Raw genomic sequence first — 26,156 nt, 5'->3', positions numbered from 1 at the left:
GTGAAGACATTGAGGATGCTACATTCCGGACGGATTTTTGATATCTCGAACGGTTTGGCCGTGGCGAGGAAATTGATTTAGGACTAAAAATGGACACATAAAGTGTGTTATAACTTAGTTAGTTCTATCTACAGTTACAAAACTCGGCGTGTATATTTTTCTCGTCAAGCCGAAAAACTTTCTAATTTACAGTCATTAGCTCCGACCGACAGAAAGTCAGACATTTTGGTTTGAATATGGATTTCTTGGAATTTTTCTCTCTCTGACAGACAGTGGCCCCTCCCGTTCTGTGTTTTTCTCTCTCTCTGTCTCTCTCTGACAAAGTGCCCCCTGCCAATTCTGTGTGTGTGTGGGGGGAGGAGAGGGGGAGGGAATTTTGCTGTTGGAACTTTGAAGCTCCAAAAAGCACATAAAGGGAGCATAAAAGCAAGGAAGTGTGTTATAACTTCTGCATACATTAACTGATCTCGATGAAACTTCAGCAGTGTGTCACATGGATGTGACTATTGTGAGTCAAAGTTATAGCGCCACCAACTGGCAGAAGGAAGTGTGTCACTTTCAAAATGCTTTGAAATCACCCTCTTATTTTTACCCGATTTACTTAAAACTTTACGTGTATAATGTAAACACATGGCAGATGTAGACGTGTGAAAGGATTATTGATATCTTAAATACTGTTGTCGTGGCAGCGCTTCAAACTTGAATATTCTTTTTTGATGCGTGGTGCAGGGGCTCAGTAGCGCCACCTTTTGACAAAAGTGGGGTATTGGTTTTATACTTCGACCAAGAGTCACAAAACTCAGGAATTATATTGTTCTCATCGAGCCGGACAACTTTCTAATTTACAGTCATTAGCTCAGACCAACAGAAAGTCAGATATTTTGGTTTGAATGTGGAACACATTGCAAATGAAACTTTGAAGCTCCAAAAACCTCATAAAGGTAGCATATAAAGGGAGCAAATAGCAAGGAAGTGTGTTATAACTTCTGCATACATTAACTGATCTCGATGAAACTTCAGTAGTGTATCACATGGATGTGACTATTGTGAGTCAAATTTATAGCGCCACCAACTGGCAGAAGGAAGTGTGTCACTTTCAAAATGCTTTGAAATCACCCTCTTATGTCTCAAGTGAACAAACAGACCAACAGAAGGTCAGATATTTTGGTTTGAATGTGGAACACATTGCAAATGAAACTTTGAAGCTCCAAAAACCTCATAAAGGTAGCATATAAAGGGAGCAAATAGCAAGGAAGTGTGTTATAACTTCTGCATACATTAACTGATCTCGATGAAACTTCAGCAGTGTGTCACATGGATGTGACTATTGTGAGTCAAAGTTATAGCGCCACCAACTGGCAGAAGGAAGTGTGTCACTTTCAAAATGCTTTGAAATCACCCTCTTATGTCTCAAGTGAACAAACAGACCATCAGAAAGTCAGATATTTTGGTTTGAATGTGGAACACATTGCAAATGAACTTTGAAGCTCCAAAAAGCACATAAAGGGAGCTTAAAAGCAAGGTAGTGTGTTATAACTTCTGCATACATTAACTGATCTTGATGAAACTTCAGCAGTGCATTTAATTATAATTACATTAATAAACCTGTACAAAGACCTCCAGATAAATACTGGCCTTCTGGATTAACACATTTAAGTGCTGCAAAAGATATTGACCTATGACATCCTATGACATTAAAAATTACCTCATAGATGTGACTATTGTGGTTCACGGTCATAGGCCCTGTCCCAAATGGCACACTTCATATAAATTTTCAGTCTTGTGTACTTATTTCATGTGTCCATTAAGTATGTTTTTGGATACTCTACACACCTCTGGTGCTTCCTACTGAAAAGTCAATGTTACATTTAGCAGTGTATATCACAACATCAAAATATTGAAATAATTTCAAGGTGTATATATTTATTAATAATCAGATGCACTTTTTGAACAAAAATATAATGCACTATAAATTATAACACTGTACACACCCTTATATTGTTGTTTTATTGTTTAGTTTTTTTTGCAAACTATTGATAGACTACGGGTCGATTTATCATTACGATTTTTTAATAGATATATGGCTTTGGGACCTATTGCGTATCCACAAGCTTTAAATATGCTCAGGGTTGCCAGATAATAGATGCAACACACCAATCAGAGATTTATACAGTACTTGCAAAAATCTGAAATATCTCGCCTCATGTCATACTTCATTTATGCAATCTGGCAACCATGTATGCGAGTGTATGCGCTCGCTCTCTCTTCTTTGAAAAAAATTTAATAAAAAACTTGATGGAGCCACTCCATGTCCATTTGCGAGGCTGTGTGTGTCAATTCTGCGAGCAAATCTTTTCAGTGATGAACATAAGAAAAATCCCAATAGATCTTCACATCATTCACACACAGAGGGGACAAGCAAGCAAAACCAGGTGAGAGAGAATTAGTTTTTTCTTTGGGTTATTTGTAAAATGCTGAAGTCCCCCATGCCTCTATGTGAATGTTACTCTGGCAATAATCATTTATCAGTATCATGCAGCCTGTTTTATTCAGTTGTGTGCTGAATGGAATGCTAAACAAACCATTGACTAGACCCACATTATGACACATGTAATGTTCTGAGGATAAAACAACTTTATCCACTTTGTGGCAAACATTCAAATAAGCTTTTAGAATCTCTAATTTCCAAATATTACATTTTACTCTTAAACCAGACTCCCGGTGTAAACTGTTAAATTGAATGCAAATTACCACTGCATTGAAGTATGCTAAATACTACAATTAATCAGCACCCCCAGATCATCACCGATCCTTCACCTGGTTGTCTTATTGTTAAACGGAGACCTGGAGAGGCCTGCAAGCCACAGTGTCTCACACCCACTGTGAAATTTGGAGTAGGATCGGTGATGATCTGGGGGTGCTTCAGCAAGGCTGCAATCGGGCAGATTCATCTTGGTTAAGGATGCATGAATCAAGCCATGTACAAGGTTGTCCTGGAAGAAAACTTGCTTCCTTCTGCTCTGATAATGTTCCCTAACTCTGAGGATTGATTTTCCAGCAGAACAATGATCCATGCCACACAGCCAGGTCAATCAAGGTGTGGATTGAGGACCACCGGATCATGACCCCTGTGAGAACAGGGAGGATTCATTTACTGTGAAATTAGCCGCATACTGTGAATGACTGGAAAGACTTGGCACTAAATTCACCAAACTTGCACTTTAACAGGCTTATCTGAGCAGCATGGTTAAATGGGAAATCTACAAGCAGAGCATATGTTCAGGATCTGTTTCCGCTAAACTGTCAGAGACATAAAGCCATGGTTGCAAAAAACAGATCTTATCTGTGCAAAGTTGTGTGTTGGTCACTGAGATGATTTGTTTAGGTGGAGGGCCCCCAAACAAACATCAACTAAATCTCCAAGGATCACAGTATAAACTCGCCATTGTGGAATTTTAAATGAACCAAATCATTTTAGTAAAATTTTTCTGTTACACAGTCACGATCAACGATCACCAATATCCCACAATATGGCACTATATCAGGATTGACTCCTTATGCGCTTCGTTTATGAGCCATTATGAATTCATAGAGCATTCAGAAAGCCTGGTGCGAATAAGACAGTTATCTGTGATATACCATGAAAGTGTGTAGAAAAACCAGTTCCCACTAAATTGAAGGAACTTACCACGTTATGCTACACAATTGAATCATGTGGATCAATTTCCAAAGAATGCAATCCTTCATGTTTATGACTTAGCCTTCGATACTTCCCAAGTGAAGAGTGTCAAATGAAGCTCAGTCCTTCTGATTTTAAATGGGTACTTCTTCACCCTTGGTTCTGAATCACGACAGAAACAAGGCAGAAGGAATTCACCAAACTGAACTGACTCTAATCCAAAGTTTCACAAACGATCGCCCGTATTCATGGCGATTCACCTAAGTCAAATCCAAATGACCATTTACTGGTTTCCGAACCACTAAGGATTTTTAAAAGATGACTCTAAAGCATGAACAATTGTAGAAGATTCCAAATAGCACCAAACATCTCAAGATTCATCTGAACACCTACTGAATAAATAATTATTCTGTACCAGTCCTTTACCTTTGATGGAGGTGTTGTCTTGTTGTTTGTTTGTTTTTTTCTGCTTCCTCTGCCTATGTTCCAGCGATCATGAATATCCAAATTTTTACCATTTCCGCTGGAAGGGGGGATATGTAGGATCAGAGTAGCATAGCACAAGGAAATTAAGAAGAATTAAAACAGAATTTCACCAAGATGGCTTAGAGCAACGGAAATTCTTCAGAGCCATAAAACTGAGAGCTGACAAAAAGGCTAAAGTCCTCTAAAGTCCGGCATGGCCCAGCTAAATGAGATGAACCACATCTGGCCAATAAAATTTACAAAGAGATCTGTAGACCACAAAGACCTCTACTCGTCCATGTTATAAATCAGGGAATATCCCCCATGACATGACCAGCTAACCACCTCTGCAAAAAGACCCTAAAGGCAGAGGTTATGGGCAATATAAGACACAAGATAAAGCAGAATAAACCCTCGTGTTCGCACGATTCTAATACAAAAAACATCTCATCTTAATCCATGAACATTTCACACAAAGTCACAGTACGTTGCTGAGTTAACCCTTTAAAATGCACAGAATGCATTTGGACCAAAATGTACACAATGTCTAGCCTTGCTAGATAATTCAGAAAATTATGTTATGACCCGTTATCACTTTCATAACTGAAAAATAATTATTATAACGTGATGTACCTTTTAAAATATGTGTAGTGATTTATAATCACTTATAACGGACAAATCGAGGATTATAATCTTTAATCTTGTGATATTCATATCCATTCTGGATAAAACACCTCATGTTTACTATTGTTGAGATTCTATCTGCATTTTAGGAATGTTTATGTTAATACATTTTTTATATATTCAGTTGTATCCAAGATAAAAAAAAATATGGTTAAAACGTACTATTTAGAGCAGGAATTTGTAAAAATCCTTTACACAAAGGATTGTAAATAAACTTTGAAAGGACAGACAAGTTGACCATGTGACTGAAAAGCCACCTCTGATTGGCTTAGAGCCTCTTTGGGGTGCAAACAAACCCAATGGCCAACTTGAGAAACCCCATCTTTTTTTTTTTTGAGTTTCAGTTCTCTTCTTTGGCTTCTCTGTGCTCCACTTCCTCTTCAGCTCTGTGCTCTGGCCATCATGGCTTGTTGTGTCTTGTCCCTCAAGTTCCATGCAATGTAGAAGTCCAGGAAGCCCTTCTCTTCTCTGCACTACGACACACACAGTCACAAGTTTCCACGCGGAAGGCCTCGCTTCTAAGCCCTCCTCATCCATTGACGCAACAGACAACAAACTATCTACGAACTTAACAGGAGGTCCAAAAACATCGATGGAACTACCCAAAATTTCTACAAGAGCCAAAGAACCAACCGCCGCAAGGAAACGCAAGTACATCTCCAGAATTTGCTGAAAGTGCTGATGCCTCTCTAATATAATTCGGGTTACCCAATTGCAAATCGAGTTAGACTGAATTAAATATCAGTGGTTCTCAAGGCATTGTTTATGTAAACTTACTTTTCTCTGTATTGATTGTTTACAGTCAAACTACACTGTTCATTTTTCTCACCAACCTGTTTCATGTTTGTATGTGTTAGATTCGTTTTTATGTTTAGATTAGCAATAAAGTCTTGTTTGTATTCAAAGATAATTTGACTGTGGTATACTTTGATAATGTCATCACTTAATTTTTTCAAAGGTCCGGCCCTCAAGCTATATCTAAAATATGTGTGATATTATTTTCAATAAGCCATGAGAATAATATTACTCAAATACGTGAATTAATCATGATTCCCTTATTAAAGCTAATTCCTTACAATAGAAATTGTGAGCAGATACAATGTCATTTATCTTTCTTATAATGTTCATCGAATGCGGCTAATTCCATTATAAATAGTCATACTGTTCCCTACATAATGATGGAGGCCTGCAACACTTTAATCCGTACTGTGTACATCTACATTAACCAAATGTCTTTACAAAAGTGGTGGTTATCATTAAACTACTGTCTCATCTCGGATTGCCTTTTCGTGGACATAGGGAACTACGTAAGGATCTAAATACCGAGGCAAATTTCTTAGTATGTGGTTTCTTTTCAAAGTACGATACTGAGTTTAAAAATATGCAAGCCACTCATTTCAATTGTACCAGTCCAAATTTTTAGAACGAAGTTATCGACATATGCACAGAATTCATTTGTGGTGAAATTGCTGACAGGGTTTGAAATCTTTTTGCTTATACATGTGGACAAACATGAAATCAAAGAAAGATTCCTGTTTTATTGATTGTTCAGTATCCCGTAATGCTGCTGGAATTATAGATGCAATAAGGAAAGGTAGAAAGATTCTTCACAACACTCAATAAGATAACTTAAACTATTAATGCACTCAGTACACGTCAACACCTTACTCTCAGGTCGCTCTCTCTTTCCCAAGCTGATGTGTTGGTGCACCTTTTCAAGACTCCCTCCACCATCACTATAACAAGAGACAGGTGTTAGAGATAATTATAACCCAGGGGACAAGCCTTACCGCTCTCCCTCTCTCACAGACAGACTAATGACCATGCCCCCATCCCCCCATACGCCCACCGCCTGACTCTGGCCTAGGCAACATCTGAAACATGAATTAGTATAAGCCAAATAATGTGGAAAATGCAATTTTTTTCAGGAGATTGAAGTTAAAGGGATCTGCCAATTAACCCATTGTTGTCGAATAAAACTGAGCTGCGCCCAAGCGATCAAGCAACTCATCAAGCTGAAGCACTGGGTATGTGTCAAATTTGGACACCGTGTTCACTTTGCAATAGTCTACACAGAACCGGACTGACCTATCGCTCATAGGTACCAGAACCACCGGGCAAGCCCAATTGCTGTGCAACTCTTCTATTACGCCCATATCAAACATTGCCTCTAATTCTTCCTTAACAACTCTTTTTTGTGTTCAGGAAGGCGATAGGGGTGGCTACAAATCACCACCCCTAGGGTGGTCTCGATGTGGTGCTCTATGAGGATCGTACAACCGGGGAGAGGTGAGAACACGTCCACAAATTCCAGTTGCAACTTGGCCACGTCTGTAAGCAGGGACTGTGAGAGGTGTTCTCCACACAGGACCAGAATGAATGAATTTGGTTTGAGAGTCACCTCCGGCCAGAGCTCCTGTCGCTAAGGCCACAGGGATCGCCTCCCTCCATGATTTTAGGTTATCAGATGGTAAACTTGACATTCTCTACCCTTATCTATTCGCTTAACCTCATAGTCGAGATCTCAGACTTGCCGTGTGACCTCAAAGGCCCTTACCAGTTCATAAGTAATTTAGAGCTTGAGGTGGGCAGTTATACTGTCACGATTCCCCGTTGTCTGCTCTGTGTTTCTCCCCTGTCACCTGTCCCGAACTACACTTCCCATAATCCCCTGCCCTCATCAATGCCAGTGTCAATGTTCTCACCTGTGTTTAATTTAATCATTATCCTTCTGTGTATTTAAGCCCTGTTGTTTGTTCATTCATGGTCGGTCGTTGAATGTTATGGTTGTCCTTGTTTGTGTTCCTGCCCGTACCCTCCGTGGATGTTTTTCATGTTTATACTTTGTTTTCCCCTCGTGGATGTTTTGTTTGTTCCCTGTGTTGTTTTATTTTTAGTTATCCTGTTCACCGTTTGTTCCTTCATTAAAGAAATCTGCATTTAGATCCTCACTCCTCGTCTGCCCTCGTCTGATTCAAACAGAACAACCGACCACGAATGAACAAACAACAGGGTGAGGTAATATTGTTGTAGACTATAACTTCATGTAAGCATGTCAAGTGGCTTTGTGGTTTGTCACTTAACTTGTAGAGAGGTGCACTGCGTCACTGTGTAGTGGTTTCTCTTTCAGGATGTGATACTTTTGTAACGCTGGATAGTGTTTTATGAATGTATTTCATTATAGAGCTGGGCGATTTCTAAAAAATATTTTCACAATATTTTATAGAAATAATATTGCGATATCCGATTACATCTTCCTATCGCCCCGCCCTAGTTTATTACTGCAGGTAAAAAAAAAACTTAAAAAAAACTGGCTCGGTCTGACTCCCCCCTCACATCTGACATCATTAATGGAATTTTTTTTATTTTTTATTTCCTCCTCCCTAAAAGATATTAATGAAATACAGCAAGTGTCCTGAGATATATCACCAGTCTCTGTGACAGCTGTAGACTTTGTAAACAGCAAACAAAAACGTTTCAACTGTCAATCATTTTGTTTGTTCTCATAGTATTGTAATTGCAGCAAATCATTGAGGCTTACTGCCTATTTTAATCCACGTTATTCATAACAGTTGTCAGTTGAGGGCGCTATTTTGCTGCTGTTGTTTTAAACAACCGTTTTTGCACAATGTCGATCTCAAGAACAGCTGAGATACACAATCCAAACACAATTAATTTTTTTATCACAAGTAGACAATTTTTACGGTTATAATTCCTTTATAAGTACACAATTACATTAGTATTATTAATGGTATAATTATCTGAATAGTTGTTGTGTAACCTGATCTCTTTCTCTTGGTGTCAACTGTAGATTCAAATAAAGGATGCCTTTCTCATGACTGTCATCTAAGACCATTTTACTTTCATTTTAGACATTGCTGAGAATATTTTGTAAACACTTCAAGCATTAAATAAAATAATTCATAATGAAAATTCATATGATTTTAAAAGGTAATTTATTGTCACACTGACATTTATTCATCACGATACAAATAACTGCAACACACTGAACTTAAACTGTAAAGAGAATAAATAACGAAAGACAAGTGATTGTCACTTGTGAATGAATCGTTTGTATTTTATGCTGATCCTGTTAGTGGTCACGTGTCAAATGAACAAAAGACTCGAAGACAGACTCGGGACGTGAACTAATCACTTCTGTTTCCTGGCTGCTGTAGAGCCTATGGGGCTGTCACATCACGAGTCAAATTAACGAAAGACCTGAAGACCGACTCGGGAGGTGAGCTACCCATTTCTGTATCCCATAATTTATGAGAATTAAACATAGCGACCCCCTTCGCTCCCCGCTGATTCAAATGAACGAAATGACTTGAATAAAGATTTGTTCATTTTGTGAATGAGATTCAATGATCAAATTTAGTAAAATGATCCAATCTTCCCATCACTGTCTCTTTACACACACAAACACACACCTACCTCGTGATTGATTTCAGCCTATCCCCAATTATCTTTGTCTGGCACTATCCAGGAGCTAATTTAACTCTTGGGGGTTAAATTAAGTGCGACATCAGTAAAAAGCATGGTGCCGAGTTGTGTTCACTTAGAGGCAATGCAGAGTCAGAAAAACAAGCAAATTAGACTTTTTTATTCATATAAAATATATCCGAACAGCGATTACAGAGAGGGGGCTATTTCTGCTAATATGGAAGATTACAAATGACTATATGTTTACTTGCACAATGTAATGACAGCTTTGTGATTTATGTGTACAATAACTGCATGCTTGTACCATTGCATCCTTAATACATTTTTTTAGAAACTTGACATAATTTGAAAGGTCTTTGACACATGCATCAATATTTGACCACTTTGTGATAATTGTTTTTACAATAGGATTTTATAGCGCCAGTAATTTCTTAATTTACGTTAAGAGTATACATTAAGTCATGCAAAATCAAAAGGGGTTTTGATTTTTACTATGATGATACAATGCCAGTAGGCCAATCATACACACATTTTCATGGCAGGGGTTCATTATTTTTTCACTGAAATATGTGTGCGAAACACTTGCGAGACAACCCAAAACCCTACCTCACATTTGGGTGGAAATGCAAGCTTGATTGTTTCCATGGTAGAAACCCTTCATTGTGGAATCCTATATTGCAGAATATATGTTCAGCTCAGAGGATATTATTACATTAGTCATTTTTTACACTTGCTTTTTATGTCATTAAAACCAACTGCTCTAGTTGCAACAGATATAAAAATGTTTTTTTTTAAGGCTCAACTACAAAACAGCAGAAGTTTATATCATCACTCAAAATGTATTATCACACTGTAAGAGTCACACAAATGAGTTGATCAATTATGATTTAGGAGACAGAATATGCCAAAACAGGTGTGGCTGAAAAAAGTTCCTAAACAACATGTTTGTGAAGATTTTATTTCTGTCTGCGAGTCTTAATATATTCAGCAGCATAAGATTGTCTGAATGTGTGTGGTTTCTCTTCCTCCTCTGACACATATGTCCCCTCATCTTCCTCATCTTCCTCTTCATCCTCTTCATCCTTAGTCTCTATCTGCCTGTGCAGAGTTCTCCTTGCAAGCTGAAGGGCAAATTCAGGTTGACTGAGAACCGCATTTCATAAGAGAACAGAAGAGCCCCTAACCAAGGTCAGTTGGCTACAGTAATCCAACTGTAAGAAACATCAATTATGTCCCAAATAAAACCAAGGCAACCCTAGTGCTGCCGTTTTTTTTTTTTTTTTTTTATACAGGGATTGAAGACAACATGACACTGCAATCACAGTGCTATATTGACCTTATACTATGATCATTTGTTTGATGCATTTCTCTTTATTTTTTGCCTGCTCTCTCCACTAAATGTGACATTTCACTAAGTGAAACAGTAAATTCTGCAAGAAATAATGTCAGATGGGAGTTGATTTTATACAGATTTGATTGGATGGTGGATGTTAGTCTATTAATTTTTTTAATTTTTTCTGTGTCTACATGATCTTAAAACACATTTCAGAGTTGGAGCAAGTTTTTACATTTTGATGAATGATTATGAAAATAACCTTTTTCCCCCCTCACAATAACTTGCAATGTTGAATCAAGCCCAATAAGACCATACACATTTAATGAGAGAGTAAATGGTATATCTATTTTTTTTATTTCATGTGAAGTTTTACTCACTGGTTTAGGCAAATCTGTGGTAGATCTAAGTGGTGAAGATGGAGGGCTGGGGTGACGGCTTATTGTCAAAGTCTGCAGAGGCTGAGAACTCAGATAGGAATCAGTCACTTGGATACGGTTCCTAAAAGTCTGGAAAAAATAACAGTTGAAACATCACTATTCACAGAAACAATCCACCACTTGATAGACAAACTTGGGATTTACCTCCAGGTCTCTGTCTATGTCCATGGTTTGCATGTTCTGGAAGGTGTGTGTGTAGACTTCCAGAGCTTTAGCATGAAACAGCATCTCCACCATAATGAAGTCCATAAAAATCTTCTAAAATTAAACCAGACAATTGTGTTACTATCCAAATTAACCATATTTGTTTACATTTTTTTATGAGGTCTAGAGAATATTGGAATAAAATGTTGGCTTTTGATCTTGATACATACAAAGGTGATTTCATTGGCATATGTAGGTTGAAATCACTTCAGTGTGAAAGGGATTATATCAACCTAGTAACTGACTTTTAAGTCCTCTAGTTTCTGTCTCTGGAAGTCAATGATGGTCTCTTCCATCTGTCTGGTGCTTCTGTCTGCATTGTTGGTGGCTTTCTGGACATTCACTTCTGCCTGTAAGATGATCCATCAGTGAAATGTATAGACATCCTGATAGCTTAATACAAAACCATATACTGAAACCTACAGAAATTACTAAAACCTAAACTGGTGAGGTGTTTTGTCGAATAAAAAATAAAAAAATGCAATCTACCCTTTCGAAGAAACAAAAAAAAACAAGGAAATATTTATACTAAAAATACTATTAGCTGATATCAGCTGATAACTATTGAAAGTATTACCAAATGTGTTATGTGTTTGTGTGTGTGTGTGTGTGTGTGTGTGTGTGTGTGTGTGTGTGTGTGTGTGTGTGTGTGTGTGTGTGTGTGTGTGTGTTGTGTGTGTGTGTGTGTATTTAGGGCAATAGTCTATTAGATTTTAATGTATTGTTTTGGTTTCCAAACAGATATAAACAGATCAGCCACAACATTAGAATCACCTGCCTAATGTTGTGTATGTCCCCCTCGTGCCACCAAAACTGCACCAACCCGCAACAAGTACTAATTTTAATGTAAAGATTTTTTTTAAGCTTTTACAAAGCTTACTATGCAACTTCAATTAAAAACTATTAAAAGCAACCTGGTTGGAAGTGACAAATGTGACGTCATTCAAGGTTTAGACATGTGAACGGCGAGCTCTGCGCACTTTGCTAGTTTTAACACTCTTAATGTCATAAACCGTTGAGATTCGATACACGCTGTTCCATAACTATTCTAGGAGGACAATAGGTCAAAGAATTCAAAATACTTGGGCTCTGGAGACATTAAAAGACACTTACATGCTCAAGCTGACACCCCTTCGGAGGCCTCGAGCCAGAGAATCGATTTGGTCGCAGAAATTAGGGAATTTTGGCAAGAAATGTTGAACATCTCGGCAATGCTGATGAAGGTCGTTGCTGACTTGGAGGATATTGTGGTAATAGGGCGATCGATCACTGCCATAGAGACAAAATTCACTGAGGTGGTTACAAGAGTGGGGAATGTCGAGAAACGGATCAATTATCTGGAGTCATTGGAGAGGGAATTATCTGCTAATCTGCTAGTGACCAAGGTGGATTTGGAGCATGTCTGGGAGAAGTTGTAGGACTTAGAGAACCGTAGCCGGCGGAATAACATCTGTATTGTTGGAATTCCTGAGGTCGAAGGACAGGATATGGTGAAATTTCTGGAAGGACTCTTTCCGATTCGGCTCGACATAGGCCATAATCTGGAAATCGAGCAAGCTCACAGGGTTCTGGATTGCCGATCAGCTGAGGGAGAGAGGCCCTGATCAATTCTGGCCAATTTCTGAGATCATCCGATAAATATCTCATGTTACGTGAGGTGAGGAATAAAGGAAAGTTTTCTTGGAAGAACCACAGCATTTTCTTGTTCCCAGACTTTGCAAATTTCGACAAGAGAGAAACGTGATCGATTCAAGGAATGCAAGAAACTCTTACATCAACGGAAGCTCGTTTTGCACTGGTGTTCCTGGCCAAATTGAGAATAGATGCTAAGGATGGCCGTAAAACATTCACATGTCCTCAGCAAGCAGTGTCCTTCATAGTCAATGGAGTAAGTTATTTTGTGCTACTCATGATGCAGCTGAGTGGATCGACTCACTGAATATTCACTTGACTGTTCGAGGAAACTGATTGCCTTTTTTTTCTTTTTGTGTTGGTTCCGTGTAGCGGCTGGAGTTTGTTTTGTGAAGTAACATTCCTTTGGGACAGTTTGTGGATGAATCTGCATGTTCTTTGTGCTTTATGCCTCATATTGGCTGGAGTTTGTTTTGAGTAGTATTTATTGCAAGTCATTGGATTGATAAGGTCATTTCTTGAACTCATGTAACAGCCTTGAGTTTGATTTAGAGATAATTTTTTGTATATTGTAATTTTCTCACAAATTTTGTATAGAATCACCGGATTTGAGCAATCGGAAGGCAAAGTTGTTGCGGGGGCTATCGTAGGCGTACATGGACTGTTTAAGTTTAGAGGGATTAGAGGGGTGGACGCCAGTTGGCGCTGTTGTGTGCATGGTTCCCCTTCTGTCGCTCTCTCCACGTTGTGTCAGAGAAGCGACACTAGGGGTCTCTCTTGAGCGCCGATATTCACCTCTGAACTATGAAAAAAGGCCAATGAGAGTTGGCAACCAGTATTTGCATGTCCCGCACCTGGACATATGGGTATTTAAGCGGCGCAAATACGGGAGTTCATTCAGAAAATTTCTTCGAGCCGATGGTCGTGTTTGCAGACTGCTGTGTTTTACACACCGAGTTCCTGCTATCCTCTGCTGCATGCTGTTGGATTCTACGGCACACAACAGCGGCTTTCTCCTGTTTGCACGGCTGTGCACTTCCTGCCCCTGAGCGCATCGACAGTTGCAGATAAGAAAGATCTCTCACGAGTTCTTTCATTCATAAAAGAGTGATTTTATTTAAAAGAGTAATTTCCTCTAAAAGAGCAAAAACACAGCAGCGTTGAACGTCCTTTTAAGGACGCGTCTTTATAAAGATGACTTTCCGCCCCTGTGTTGTTCCTGGATGCGGTAGAGTACTCTCCGCTTCCGACGGCCACAGGGCGATCACACTGAGGCTGCGTTTGTGGATGGTTCATGTTCTCATTACGAGAACATGACCAAGACAACGTTGTGGTCGCGGCTTGCTTACAACCGTAAGCAGGCCACTCCAGCCGCCCCCCGCGTCACTCCTTCTTCCCACGGGATTGAGAACGATGCGGCTGGCGATGGAGGCGATTCGGGGATGGCAGCGGGTGCAGCTCTGCCGGGTACGCCCCCTCAGACCACCCGCGCCCCGGCACGCTCATTGACTCCCGTCCCCGCTCGAGGTGGCGGTGACTCGCCTCACAGCCAGTCTGCCTACCCTCTTGCGATGGAAGCAGATGAGTTCGCCGTGACATCGGAGGCCGTGGGCTCTGATGCTGAGGGCTCCTCTGGGCTGCCGCCTTCGGGCTTGCACGCCCAGGAGGAGGCCGATGCACAGATGTCCGATATGCTTTCCCGGGCAGCCAACAGCGTGGGTCTGGATTGGAACCCTCCATCCTCCCCACAGCCATCACGGCTGGACAATTGGTTCTTGGGCGTTGGGCGCCGCTCACAGCCTCGCCCCCCGGTTCCTTTCTTACCGGAGGTGCATGATGAGCTGACGTCTTCGTGGAGAGCACCCCTCTCCACTCATCGCACCGCCACCTGCTCATCCACCCTCGCCACCCTCGACGGCGGAGCGCGCCACGGGTACACGGAGATCCCCCAGGTGGATAGAGCTGTTGCACTCCACCTATGTCCCGGAAGCACTACCACCTGGCGGGGCCGCCCTGTACTCCCTTCCCGGTCCTGTAGAGCAACATCCTCGCTCACCGCGAAGGCCTACAGCGCTACAGGACGCGCCGCTTCTGCCCTGCATGCCATGGCTCTCCTGCAGGTCCACCAAGCCAAGGCACTTCGCAACATGCACGGGGGTGGTCCTGATCCCGACACGCTGCAGGAACTGCGCTCAGCGACCGACCTCACCCTGAGAGCGACGAAGGTCACAGCGCAGGCTCTCGGGCAGGCGATGGCCACTCTGGTGGTCCAGGAACGTCAGCAATGGCTGGACTTGGTTGAGATGCGTGAAGCTGACAAGACTCGCTTCCTCAACGCCCCTGTCTCCCAGTTCGGCCTCTTCGGCGACACCGTTGAGGACTTTGCCCAGCAGTTCTCCCTGGTGAAGAAGCAGACGGAGGCCATTTCGCACATCATGCCACGCCGCAAGCTTGCCGCCATGGCCCAGGCCCCACCTGCTCGCCGAGGGCGTCCTCCCGTGGCCAGAAGACCTTCTGCTCCGCCCCAACCTGGGCTCAGCTCTCAGCCCCGGTGTCGAGCAAACCGCAGGAAGCGTACACCCCCTGCCTCACGGACCCCTTCTAGGACCCGGAAGGCTCCCAAGCGTCCCTGAGACAGCGGACCCAGAGGACAAGTAGTTAGCTCCGGAGGTGGTAAGACCACTCCGTCCCCCGGTGGAGGGCCGGGAGGAGAATCTTTTGTTTTTTCATTTACCGCTGACGGGGGCTGCGGTACCCAAATTCTCAATAAAAGAGCTATTTCCTTTACCTCTGGGTCACATGGCCCGCAAATGCTGTTCTCACGGCACTGTGCTTTCAGGCCTCAACAGTCTCGGCGCCCAGGATGCGGTGCTCCCACCCTCAGCCCCACAACTGTTCCCCGACCGGTCGGTTCAGACGAGTCCAGAGGACGCCAGCATCAGACCTCCTCCTCAGTCACGAACCCGCCCCCTGCCGGGTGCGCGGAACAAGGTAAGTGCTTTGAGTTTATTCTCAGCACCAGAGCCTCGGGACGCCACACGCAGCGTTACCTGTTCTGCACCGCTGCGAAGCCCCGCCGGGTACGTCCAAAATACTCGTCCCCTTGGTGCCCCTAGCACGGAGCTTAGAGGCATGGCTTTCACTGCCCAGCTCGTCACGGTGGCTGCACCGGACCATCCGACTCGGTTATGCAATTCAGTTTGCCAGGTCTCCACCCCCCTTCGTGGGCGTTCGTTCCTTCGCAGTGCACGGCGAACATGCCAACTCCCTGCGCGAGGAAATCGCCTCCCTTCTAATCAAGGACGCGATAGAGCCTGTCCCTCCGATCGAAACGAAGAAGGGTTTCTACAGCCCTTACTTCGTTGTACCCAAGAAAGGCGGCGGCATACGACCGATCTTGGACCTGCGAGTTTTCAATCGGACCTTGTCCAAACTCCCGTTCAAAATGCTTACCCAGAAACAAATTTTATCTGCCGTCCGGCATCTAGATTGGTTTGCAGCGGTAGACCTGAAGGACGCGTACTTCCACGTCTCAATTCGCCCTCGACATCGACCCTTTCTACGGTTCGCGTTCGACGGCCAGGCGTATCAGTACAAGGTCCTCCCTTCGGCCTGTCTCTGTCCCTCGCGTCTTCACGAAGGTCGCAGAGGCGGCTCTTGCCCGCTTCACGAGGCGGGCATACGCATACTCAATTACCTCGACGATTGCCTCATTTTGGCCTCCTCGCAGGAATTACTATGCGCACACAGGGACCAGGTGCTCGAGCACCTCGGCCGTTTAGGGTTTCAGGTCAACTGGGAAAAGAGCAAGCTCACCCCGGTCCAGAGCATCTCTTTTCTCGGTTTGGAGTTAGACTCAGTCTCAATGACAGCACGTCTCTCCAACGAGCGTGCTCAGTCAGTGCTGGAATGCCTCACTTCTTTCAAACCAGGCACCGGCGGCTGCGCCACTGGGGGTTGATGCATATGAGACCACTTCATCATTGGCTCCAGACTCGAGTCCCGAGACGAGCATGGCGCCACGGCACGCACGGCGTGGAAGTTACCCCTGCCTGCCGCCAAACCTTCAAACCCTGGACAGACCTTTGCTTTCTACGGGCAGGAGTACCCTTGCAGCAGGTGTCCCGTCGTGTTCTGGTTACAACCGACGCCTCCAAATTGGGTTGGGGCACCGTGTGCAACGGGCGGGCGGCCGCAGGCCGGTGGACCCGAGGCCCGCTGCGCTGGCACTGTTACGGCCTCAGCCTTCATAGGTGTTGCCTGTGTATTTCTGTGTGTATGTTTGTCTTGTGACTTAATTGGTGTTTCTTTTTGAGTGTAGGCTCCTCCCTTGCGCACCTGTTGTTCCTTGCTCTGATGGCTCGTGCTGGGCTTATAAGTGGCGTGTGCAGAAGGGTGAGACACGCAGCGGTGAATTCCGTGTGCGTCATGATGTCGGCTGATCAACTCCAACTGTGTTCTTTATATTGTGCTACTACTTTTGTTATATTTGTTAGTGTTTAGTGTGTCTATGTTTACGTTTGAGTAAAGTAAATGTGTGTTAATTGTGGAGTGAGGGAATTTGAGAGACGTGAGTTTGTGCAGTCGTTTATTAGTCCAATAATAAATGTTTTAAACTGCTCTTTGCTTTGCGTCTCCTCTTGTGTTGCTGAACCCTTATGAAACGAGCATAGTTAACAACAGGGTTCGTAACAGGTACATCAACTGCCTAGAGCTGCTGGCCGTTTTTCTTGCCCTGAAGAAATTTCTTCCGTTGATTCGTAGCAAGCACGTCCTAGTCAGGACAGACAGCACCACGGTGGTGGCCTACATAAACCGCCAAGGCGGAGTACGCTCCCTCCACATGTCACAGCTCGCCCGTCGTCTCCTCCTTTGGAGTCAGCAGCGACTGGAGTCGCTGCGCGCCACTCACATCCCCGGCAACCCCAGTGTGATAGCGGACGTGCTGTCAAGACAAAACTTGCCCGGCGGAGAGTGGAGGCTCCACCCCCCAATCGGTCCAGCTGATTTGGGACAGGTTCGGCAAGGCCCAGGTAGACCTGTTTGCCTCCCAGGAAACCTCCCACTGTCCGCTCTGGTATGCCCTCACAGAGGCTCCCCTTGGGACAGATGCTCTGGCGCACAGCTGGCCCGCGGGCCTGCGCAAGTACGCTTTTCCCCCAGTGAGCCTTCTTGCACAGGTGCTATGCAAGGTCAGGGAGGACAAGGAGCAAGTCACTCTGGTGGCCCGCTACTGGCCCAACCGGACGTGGTTTTCGGATCTCACGCTCCTCATGACAGCCTCTCCCTGGCGAATTCCCCTGAGGAAGGACCTTCTTTCTCAGGGACGGGGCTGGCGAATTCCCCTGAGGAAGGACCTTCTTTCTCAGGGACGGGGCACGCTCTGGCATCCGCATCCAGACCTCTGGAATCTCCACGTCTTGTCCCTGGATGAGACGCGGAGGATCTAGCCGGCTTACCTTCGGCCGTCATAGACACTATTAACCAAGCTAGAGCCCCTTCGACCAGGCATCTTTACGCCCTGAAGTGGCGTCTGTTCGCGGACTGGTGTTCTTCCCGAGCCGAAGACCCGCAGAAGTGTGCAGTTAGGTCAGTGCTCGTGTTTCTTCAGGAGAGGCTGGAGATGAGGCTGTCCCCCTCCACCCTCAAGGTGTATGTTGCCGCTATTGCAGCCCACGGTAGACGGCAAGTCTCTTGGTAAGCACGACTTAATCGTCAGGTTCCTAAAAGGTGCCCGGAGGATGACTCCCTCCCGGCCTAACCTGTTTCCCTCCTGGGATCTCTCGGTCGTCCTTATGGGACTCTGGAGACCCCCCTTCGAGCCGCTTGACTCAGTTGGACTCAGGGCCCTCTCTCTCAAGACCGCCCTGCTGATCGCGCTCGCTTCCATCAAGAGGGTCGGGGACCTGCATGCGTTCTCTGTTAGCGACGCTTGCCTGGAGTTCGGTCCGGCGGACACTTTCGTGATTCTAAGACCGCGACCAGGCTACATGCCCAAGGTTCCTACCACACCCTTCAGGGATCAGGTGGTGAACCTGCAAGCGCTGCCCCGGGAGGAGGCAGACCCAGCCCTTTCACTGCTGTGTCCAGTACGTGCCTTACGTATTTACCTGGACTGCACACAGAGCACCAGATGCTCTGAGCAGCTCTTCGTCTGCTTTGGGAGACTCGCCCACTGGGTTGTCGACGCCATTTCCCCTAACCAGGGGAAACAGTGCGCCTTCATTCCCAGGAGATCCCAGGTTTGGGACACTGGTTGACTCCTCCCTAGCCCTCGTGGGTCGCAGTTCTGCGGAGGAACTCGCCGACCCAAACCACTGTGGGTACCGCAAGCTACCCTGTACTGGTATAGGTGCCCCACAGGTAAGGCCTCCTGTTCGGACTCCCCCTGTGTGTAAAACCACGGTTCTGTCCCCTCACGAGTTGACTCTGTGTTTCCCTTAGGCAGTTACAGCTGCCTCGGTTGCCGTGCTGTATGCTTCCCCCCTCTGTGAGGCTGGATCTACCACCGCACTACTTTTCCGCATAAGATCTAAGTATAGGCCATGTGATGTATTTGCCACTCAAAATTTGCCTCCCCTCCCGGGTAGGTGTGGCCTCCGCAGGGTCTTCTCCGCCCTAATAAGGGCTAAGACCCCTTTCCCTCAATGCGTGTAAGGGCCCCGGCCGTAGTTGCTCTATGCGAGAAACAGAGAGAAAAGAGGCCAAGCCAGGCTGGCCCGTTCCCATGTTGGCGGCCATCACCTTGTTCCCCCCTCCAGGGTAACGATAAGGAATCCTGATGGCATAAATGGGGCATTGGGGAAGGGTACGTGCAGCCTGATACAGTTGGTCCTTCTGCACGTAGGAATACCTGCTCGCTCCTGTATCAGCAGATCACGTACACGGCTCAGCGCATGGCTCTTTTTAAGTGGACCTCTAGTGTCGCTTCTCTGACACAAAGTGGAGAGAGCGACAGAAGGGGAACGTCTAGGTTACATATGTAACCTCCATTCCCCGATGGAGGGAACGAGACGTTGTGTCTCCCCTGCCACGTCGCTGAGCCGAGCCCCTGTTGTGGCCGGACCATTTCCGGCTCCTCAGAAAAATCCTGAATGAACTCCCGTATTTGTGCCGCTTAAATACCCGTATGTCCGGGGGCGGGACATGCAAATACTGGTTGCCAACTCTCATTGGCCTTTTTTCATAGTTCAGAGGTGAATATCGTCGCTCAAGAGAGACCCCTAGTGTCGCTTCTCTGACACAACGTCTCGTTCCCTCCATTGGGGAACGGAGGTTACATACGTAACCTAGACGTTAATGCACACGTTTTTCTTTGTTCTGTTTGGTTCTGGGGGAAGTTTGGGGTTTGATTTTTGCACTAATGTTGGAATGTGGTCTTTATAATTTAGTTTTTGACACACAAAAGCTTTTCTCTTATGTCAAAATGTCAAATGGTAATATGAGTGGATTGTCTCTCTCCATGTGGAATGGGTTGGGGCACCCATAAAAAGAAGGAAGGTTATTTCTCTTCTTAAGCATAAGAAATATGATATAGTGTTTCTTCAAGAAACGCATCTTTCCCCGCAGGAAGCTGAAACATTTTGGAAGATATGGGGTTGGCATTTTTTCTTTAGTGCTGGCTCAAGAGCCATTGCACTGATAAATAAGCATCTACAATTCAAATGTATCAAACAGATGAAAGATAAATTGTTTTTTAATTTAGGGGCAAAGTCTTATTTTGGCTAATATTTACACACCTAAAGTTGATGATCAGGGCTTTTTTATAGATCTTGAAGGGATGTTACATGCCACTGGCACCCCTCATGATATAATATTGGGAGGAAACTTTAATCTTTTGATGAACTCAGACCTTGATCATAGTGAAGCAAAAGTGTGCAAGCCCCCTAGAGCAACATTGAAACTCACAGGATGTGCAAAGTCTTGGTCTTGCAGATATTTGTAGACTTTTGAACCCATCTGGTAGGAACTATACCTTTATTTAATCAGTCCATAAGATTTATTCTAGAATTGTATTTGTTTTATTTTGAAGTCCCTCATTTCTTCTGTTGTAGATTGCTCAATTGGAAACATTTTGCTCCCAGATCACACCCTTGTGAGTTTAGATGTGTTGAAATGTGATTATGTGATTTGTGAAATCACATAATTGCCGCTTTAATGTATCCCTTTTGCAAAATCCTGAATTCCAACAAATGTTAAAGGCGCAAATTAATGTTTATATGGAGACCAGCTGGTCCTTGGGAGGCACGTAAGACGGTTCTTAGGGTCCGGATCATACAGTATGCCACATTCACCAAAAAATCCAAAGCACAAGAACTCGTGGAGTTGGTAGGGAATATTAAAAGTGCAGAGGCAGAGCTGAAGCACCAAATGTCATCTAATGGCCTCAGAGAATTGACATACAGATTTAATACTATTTTGTTTCGGAAGGTGGAGTTTTGGCTATTCAGGACAATACAGCCATACTTAGAGTTGGGGGTCAAGGCAGGAAAACTTTCCTCAGTGAAATCTGCTGGTGGTGAAATATATTTTGGAACCATTAGAACTTCCTAAACTGATGGCTGAGCAAAACAATTCTCTTGATTCTGAGATAACCTTGGAGGAGCTTGGTGAGGTAATTAAGGCCTTGCCTACAGGCAAGGCTGTGGGACCAGATGGCTTTGCTGCTGAGTTTTTTAGATCTTATGCTACAGAACTGGCTCCAATTTTGCTAGAAGTTTATCCACTAACCATGATGCAAGCTGGGATCAGTCTGATTTTTAAAAAGGACAAAGATCCAAGCGAGTATAAGAGTTACCATCCAAATTCCCTGTTCCAGCTAGATGTTAAAATGTTGTCAAAATATGTTTTTAATCTAAGCAATTTTTTGGTGTGTTAAGGTTTAGAGTCTCCATGTGTGACGTATTGGGCACTCAAATTTATTTGTGCCCCAGACTAATTTAGACGAGGGTGCGGTCATCAATATTGTGAATAAATGGCAAAAACATTGGTTACTAACCAGTGCTATGATTACTATAGGGAGGGTGGTGGCTTTCGAAGAAGGGTCGTCTAGAAGACTAGGGAATTTGGAATTTATTGTTGGGAAATTGGTGTTCTTGGAGGATGGGACAGTGGAGAGAGGTGTAGTCATTAATGTGTGTGATTTTATATATATATATAATATTTTTTTGTGTGTGTGTGTGTGTGTGTGTGAATGTTTTCATGTGTGACCACAGGGGTGTTTGTTGAGGGTCAGATGAGGTTGGGGAGGGTAGGGGGAGGGGTGGTAGTGGGGTTTAAATGTCGATTCTGTGTATATATGTTTTTCTTTTCTTTGTTTGATGTGTGAATCAATAAAAAAATGTAATCAGAAAAAAGAAACCTGGTCCGATAGAATCACGTTAATATTACCTCCATTTGTGCAGAATTATTTTTTCATGCCTCGATGTTCATTTTGGCTGACCTTCTCCATTAATTTTGTGCTCGCTCTCCAAAAATGTCCCACTCTGAGTGGGAGTGTTTGCGCTATCTGTGGGTGTACGCGCACAAACTGTGGATGTATTGTATGTTCACGTATTGCCGCAAAGTGCGATTTGCTAGTTTCCTGATAAATAGGTAATTACACTAAGACATTTGAGAAGCACATCTTTCTTGGCTAAAAGTCTCAAATCTGTTTCTGCATTTGCAGTTAAGGGATTTCACCAGCAGATGATGTGATAATAATATTATTAATAATAAATACATGTATTTGTATAGTGCCTTTCCAAAGCCCATGTATGCTGTACAGAAATTAAACATTAAACAGAGAAACACATAGCAAATATACATTACAAAACAACTAACAATGGGAGAGAAGAAAAGCATATTCCAAACAGGTGAGACACAGGTGAGCAGGATGAGAGCCAATAGTCCCAGAGAGGCTGATGAAGAAAACAAATCACATACATCGCGGTCCATAGCAGCACAGGCGACAAACAGAGCAGGGGATGCATTGCATGCAGCCCAATTACAGTACACAACCAAATTCTTAAGAATGAGCTGTGTTCATTTATATCGAAGTTACTTGACAGGAAATTGAATATATAATAGGATGCAGATGGTGCAGTAACCGGAAAAGAACCTCAGAATTAAATTGCACTTGAACCAGCCCATTAGCGGTTTGTGAGTGCAATTTTTCCAACCCACTTGTGCCTAGATTTTGTGCATGCTTGCACAAAAATATAAAATCTTCATGGCCATGCTCACTCACTTTGCATGTATGACGTATTGCATAGCGCTGCGTTTAAGGTATAGTGCTCTTAAAACAGGACCCAGTGTGTCTGATCCTGGTATGGGCACAGTAAGTCAAACACTAACACTGTTAAGAATATTTGACCAATTTCTAGACATGAGAGTGGCACCTTCCTGTCTCACTTCAACAGGCCATATCTACCTGAAAAACTATTCCAATTATCTATAAAGCATACAAAGCAACAATTGAATGAATATAGAGTGTCTTTTCTAAAGGTAGGGTTTTATGGGTTAATGGTTGTGGGTGCATGTTCTTGATCTGTGATATTGTGTTTTACCTGTGACTGTGAGGAACAGTTGAGGAATTAATACATTCTGTTTCATTACATGATCTAAGACATTATATACAGATGACAGTCAGGGTTTTTCCTCCATTAAATTTTTTTCCTAAGTTTATTCAATGACTTTTATCTCACGCTTGCAGCTTCAGAAGTGCTTAATATGCTTCTCTGCAGCACAATTGAAGCCAGTTTCACATGAATGTCGTGCGAGCTATCCCAGAATTACTTGCACCAATGACCTGCTCTGCATTATCGCTGGTGTATATAGCTGGAAGTATATAGCTGCAGGCCAATCTCCAAAAAGAGGAGGGAGCTCCAAACCGCCATTAAAGAAATACAATCTCCCTTACCTTACCCTCTTTACATTTCCATGGATATTCCACTAATCAATATAGGCAACTAATCATTGCCGATGCTGGCCCATCTCAGGAAGCATTTTCACCAGCTCCGGCGGTTCCCAATGTTTCTGGATGCTCAGAAGTGTTTGTATTCCCCTTCTAGCCCTGTATTCAGGTGAGGCTGGTTCCTGTGGTGCATTCCTTTCACAATCTTCCTTGTTCTTCATGTCACAGCCCTTTGCTTTCCCAATGGAGACAATGAAGGTGGCTTACATCATCCTGCTGCTCAACAGAAGGGCCGATGACTGGGGAACTGCCATGTGGGACAATGGACATGCTTGTTGCGCATCGTTCTTAGCATTCGCCATGGAGCTCTGCCGAGTATACGATCCGGCCCTGCTGTAGCATTATGAACTTATCACCACTAGGAAGAGGTGGAGAAGGAGGCTGTTCCCTTGCCATGGCTAGTGACCACGGCCATGAGGGCTGTTTCCCTGCTACAGCTAGCACCCATGGTCACTGAGGCCATTACTCTGCTGCGGCCATGAAGCCTATTCCCCTGCCAGGGGGATTAGAAGTGCATATGCACTTATTGTATCAGTTATTAGTGGTGCTTGCCAAAGGCAAGGCATCACTATTGTTATTCGCCATACTTATTATTGGTGCTTGCAAAGCATCACTATTGTAATCTCACATACTTATTATTAGTGGTGCTTGCCAAAGGCAAGGCATCACTATTGTTATTCGCCATACTTATTATTAGTGGCGCTTGCCAAAGGCAAGGCATCACTATTGTTATTCGCCATACTTATTGTTATTATTATTAGTGGTGCTTGCAAAGCATCACTATTGTAATCTCACATACTTATTATTAGTGGTGCTTGGCAAAGGCAAGGCATCACTATTGTTATTCGCCATACTTATTATTATTATTAGTGGTGCTTGCAAAGCATCACTATTGTAATCTCACATACTTATTATTTTTAGTGGTGCTTGCCAAAGGCAAGGCATCACTATTGTTATTCGCCATACTTATTAGTGGTGCTTGCCAAAGGCAAGGCATCACTATTGTTATTCGCCATACTTATTATTAGTGGTGCTTGCAAAGCATCACTATTGTAATCTCACATACTTATTAGTGGTGCTTGCCAAAGGCAAGGCATCACTATTGTTATTCGCCATACTTATTATTAGTGGTGCTTGCCAAAGGCAAGGCATCACTATTGTTATTCGCCATACTTATTATTATTATTATAATTAGTGGTGCTTGCAAAGCATCACTATTGTAATCTCACATACTTATTATTAGTGGTGCTTGCAAAGCATCACTATTGTAATCTCACATACTTATTTTTCTTCTAATTATTATATCTCCGTACAAAACTTCGGCACCTAATTCGTCCCAAGACCGCTTGGCGTAGACCCACGAATGAGGTGTCAAATCGAACGGCCTATTGAGGACACGTGTGCTATGACTTTTATAAGCGATCGGGGGTACGGTGTTTGCCCCAGGGGCAAAAAAGCGGCCGAAAAATCCCATAGACTTAACATTGTGTCAAACTTTGACGCGTCACAGCTCCGAGCGAGGATTTCGCAGAAATGTGTGATTTGCCACATTTGAAGAGGCTGGCAGGCTCTGTAAGCGCATACCTCAATATGGGGTAAATGTTGCACCCCTGGGGGGCAGGAGCTGCCCAAAGTTGCCCCCATTGACTTACAATGGTGTAGGACGGCCCATGAAATTAAATTTGATAGTGATTTTATATTGAACATAGATCTGGATCACAGTGTCATAGAGACAAGGGAGCAGGCTCATTTCACTCAGATGACCAATCAGTCTCTTAGGATCATTGTGAAGCTATCAAGCCATGCCCTAGCAACAATTTAAAGCACCTTAGCAACAAGTCCCATAGACTTCTAATGAAAGACATCAAAGGGATATCTCCGGATAGAAGTGTCATAGAAACACCAGGGTGGTCTCGTTTGACTCGGGGCAGCAAACAGCCAATCATGAATCACCTGAACACTTCCTAGCCCCTCCCTAGCAACCATTGTCGAGCACCTTAGCAACCAAAATCCATAGAGGGATATCTTCCATTCTGAATGTCACAGAGGCATGGGAGTTGGTTTATATCATTCATACTGACAAGCAGCCTTTGGAGATTCATGATTGGCAGCTGCCAAGCCACTCCCTAGCAACTAAACAGAGTACCCTAGCAACCATTTAGCAATAACTATATCTCTGCACCAGAAAATCAGAGAGACTTCTGGGTTGGTTTATTTCAATCAGGATGGCAAGGACACTTGATAAGTATCACTATGGTAACTGCCTAGCAACCACATGGGGTTACCCTAGCAACCGAGTAACAAATCACATATCTCTGC

At 43.6% G+C, this 26,156-nt stretch overlaps 1 protein-coding gene across 1 annotated transcript in view; it reads right to left on the bottom strand.

The window, feature by feature from the left end:
• Positions 1–9,481: 9,481 nt before the first annotated feature.
• LOC127661280 (CBY1-interacting BAR domain-containing protein 2-like) overlaps positions 9,482–26,156 on the bottom strand; it is a 24,022-nt gene continuing 7,347 nt past the window's right edge. Inside the window, exons 5-9 of the mRNA XM_052151915.1 lie at positions 23,431–23,436; positions 11,497–11,601; positions 11,192–11,305; positions 10,988–11,116; positions 9,482–10,395 (exon numbers count right to left, since the gene is read on the bottom strand). Coding sequence (XP_052007875.1) covers positions 10,231–10,395; positions 10,988–11,116; positions 11,192–11,305; positions 11,497–11,601; positions 23,431–23,436 — 519 coding nt within the window. The 3' untranslated portion in view covers positions 9,482–10,230. The remainder of the gene's footprint in view (positions 10,396–10,987; positions 11,117–11,191; positions 11,306–11,496; positions 11,602–23,430; positions 23,437–26,156) is intronic.

Source organism: Xyrauchen texanus, chromosome 21 (genome assembly GCF_025860055.1).
Source record: "Xyrauchen texanus isolate HMW12.3.18 chromosome 21, RBS_HiC_50CHRs, whole genome shotgun sequence".
Taxonomy (NCBI): Eukaryota; Metazoa; Chordata; class Actinopteri; order Cypriniformes; family Catostomidae; genus Xyrauchen; species Xyrauchen texanus.
This window is presented reverse-complemented; position numbering and strand designations above follow the sequence as displayed.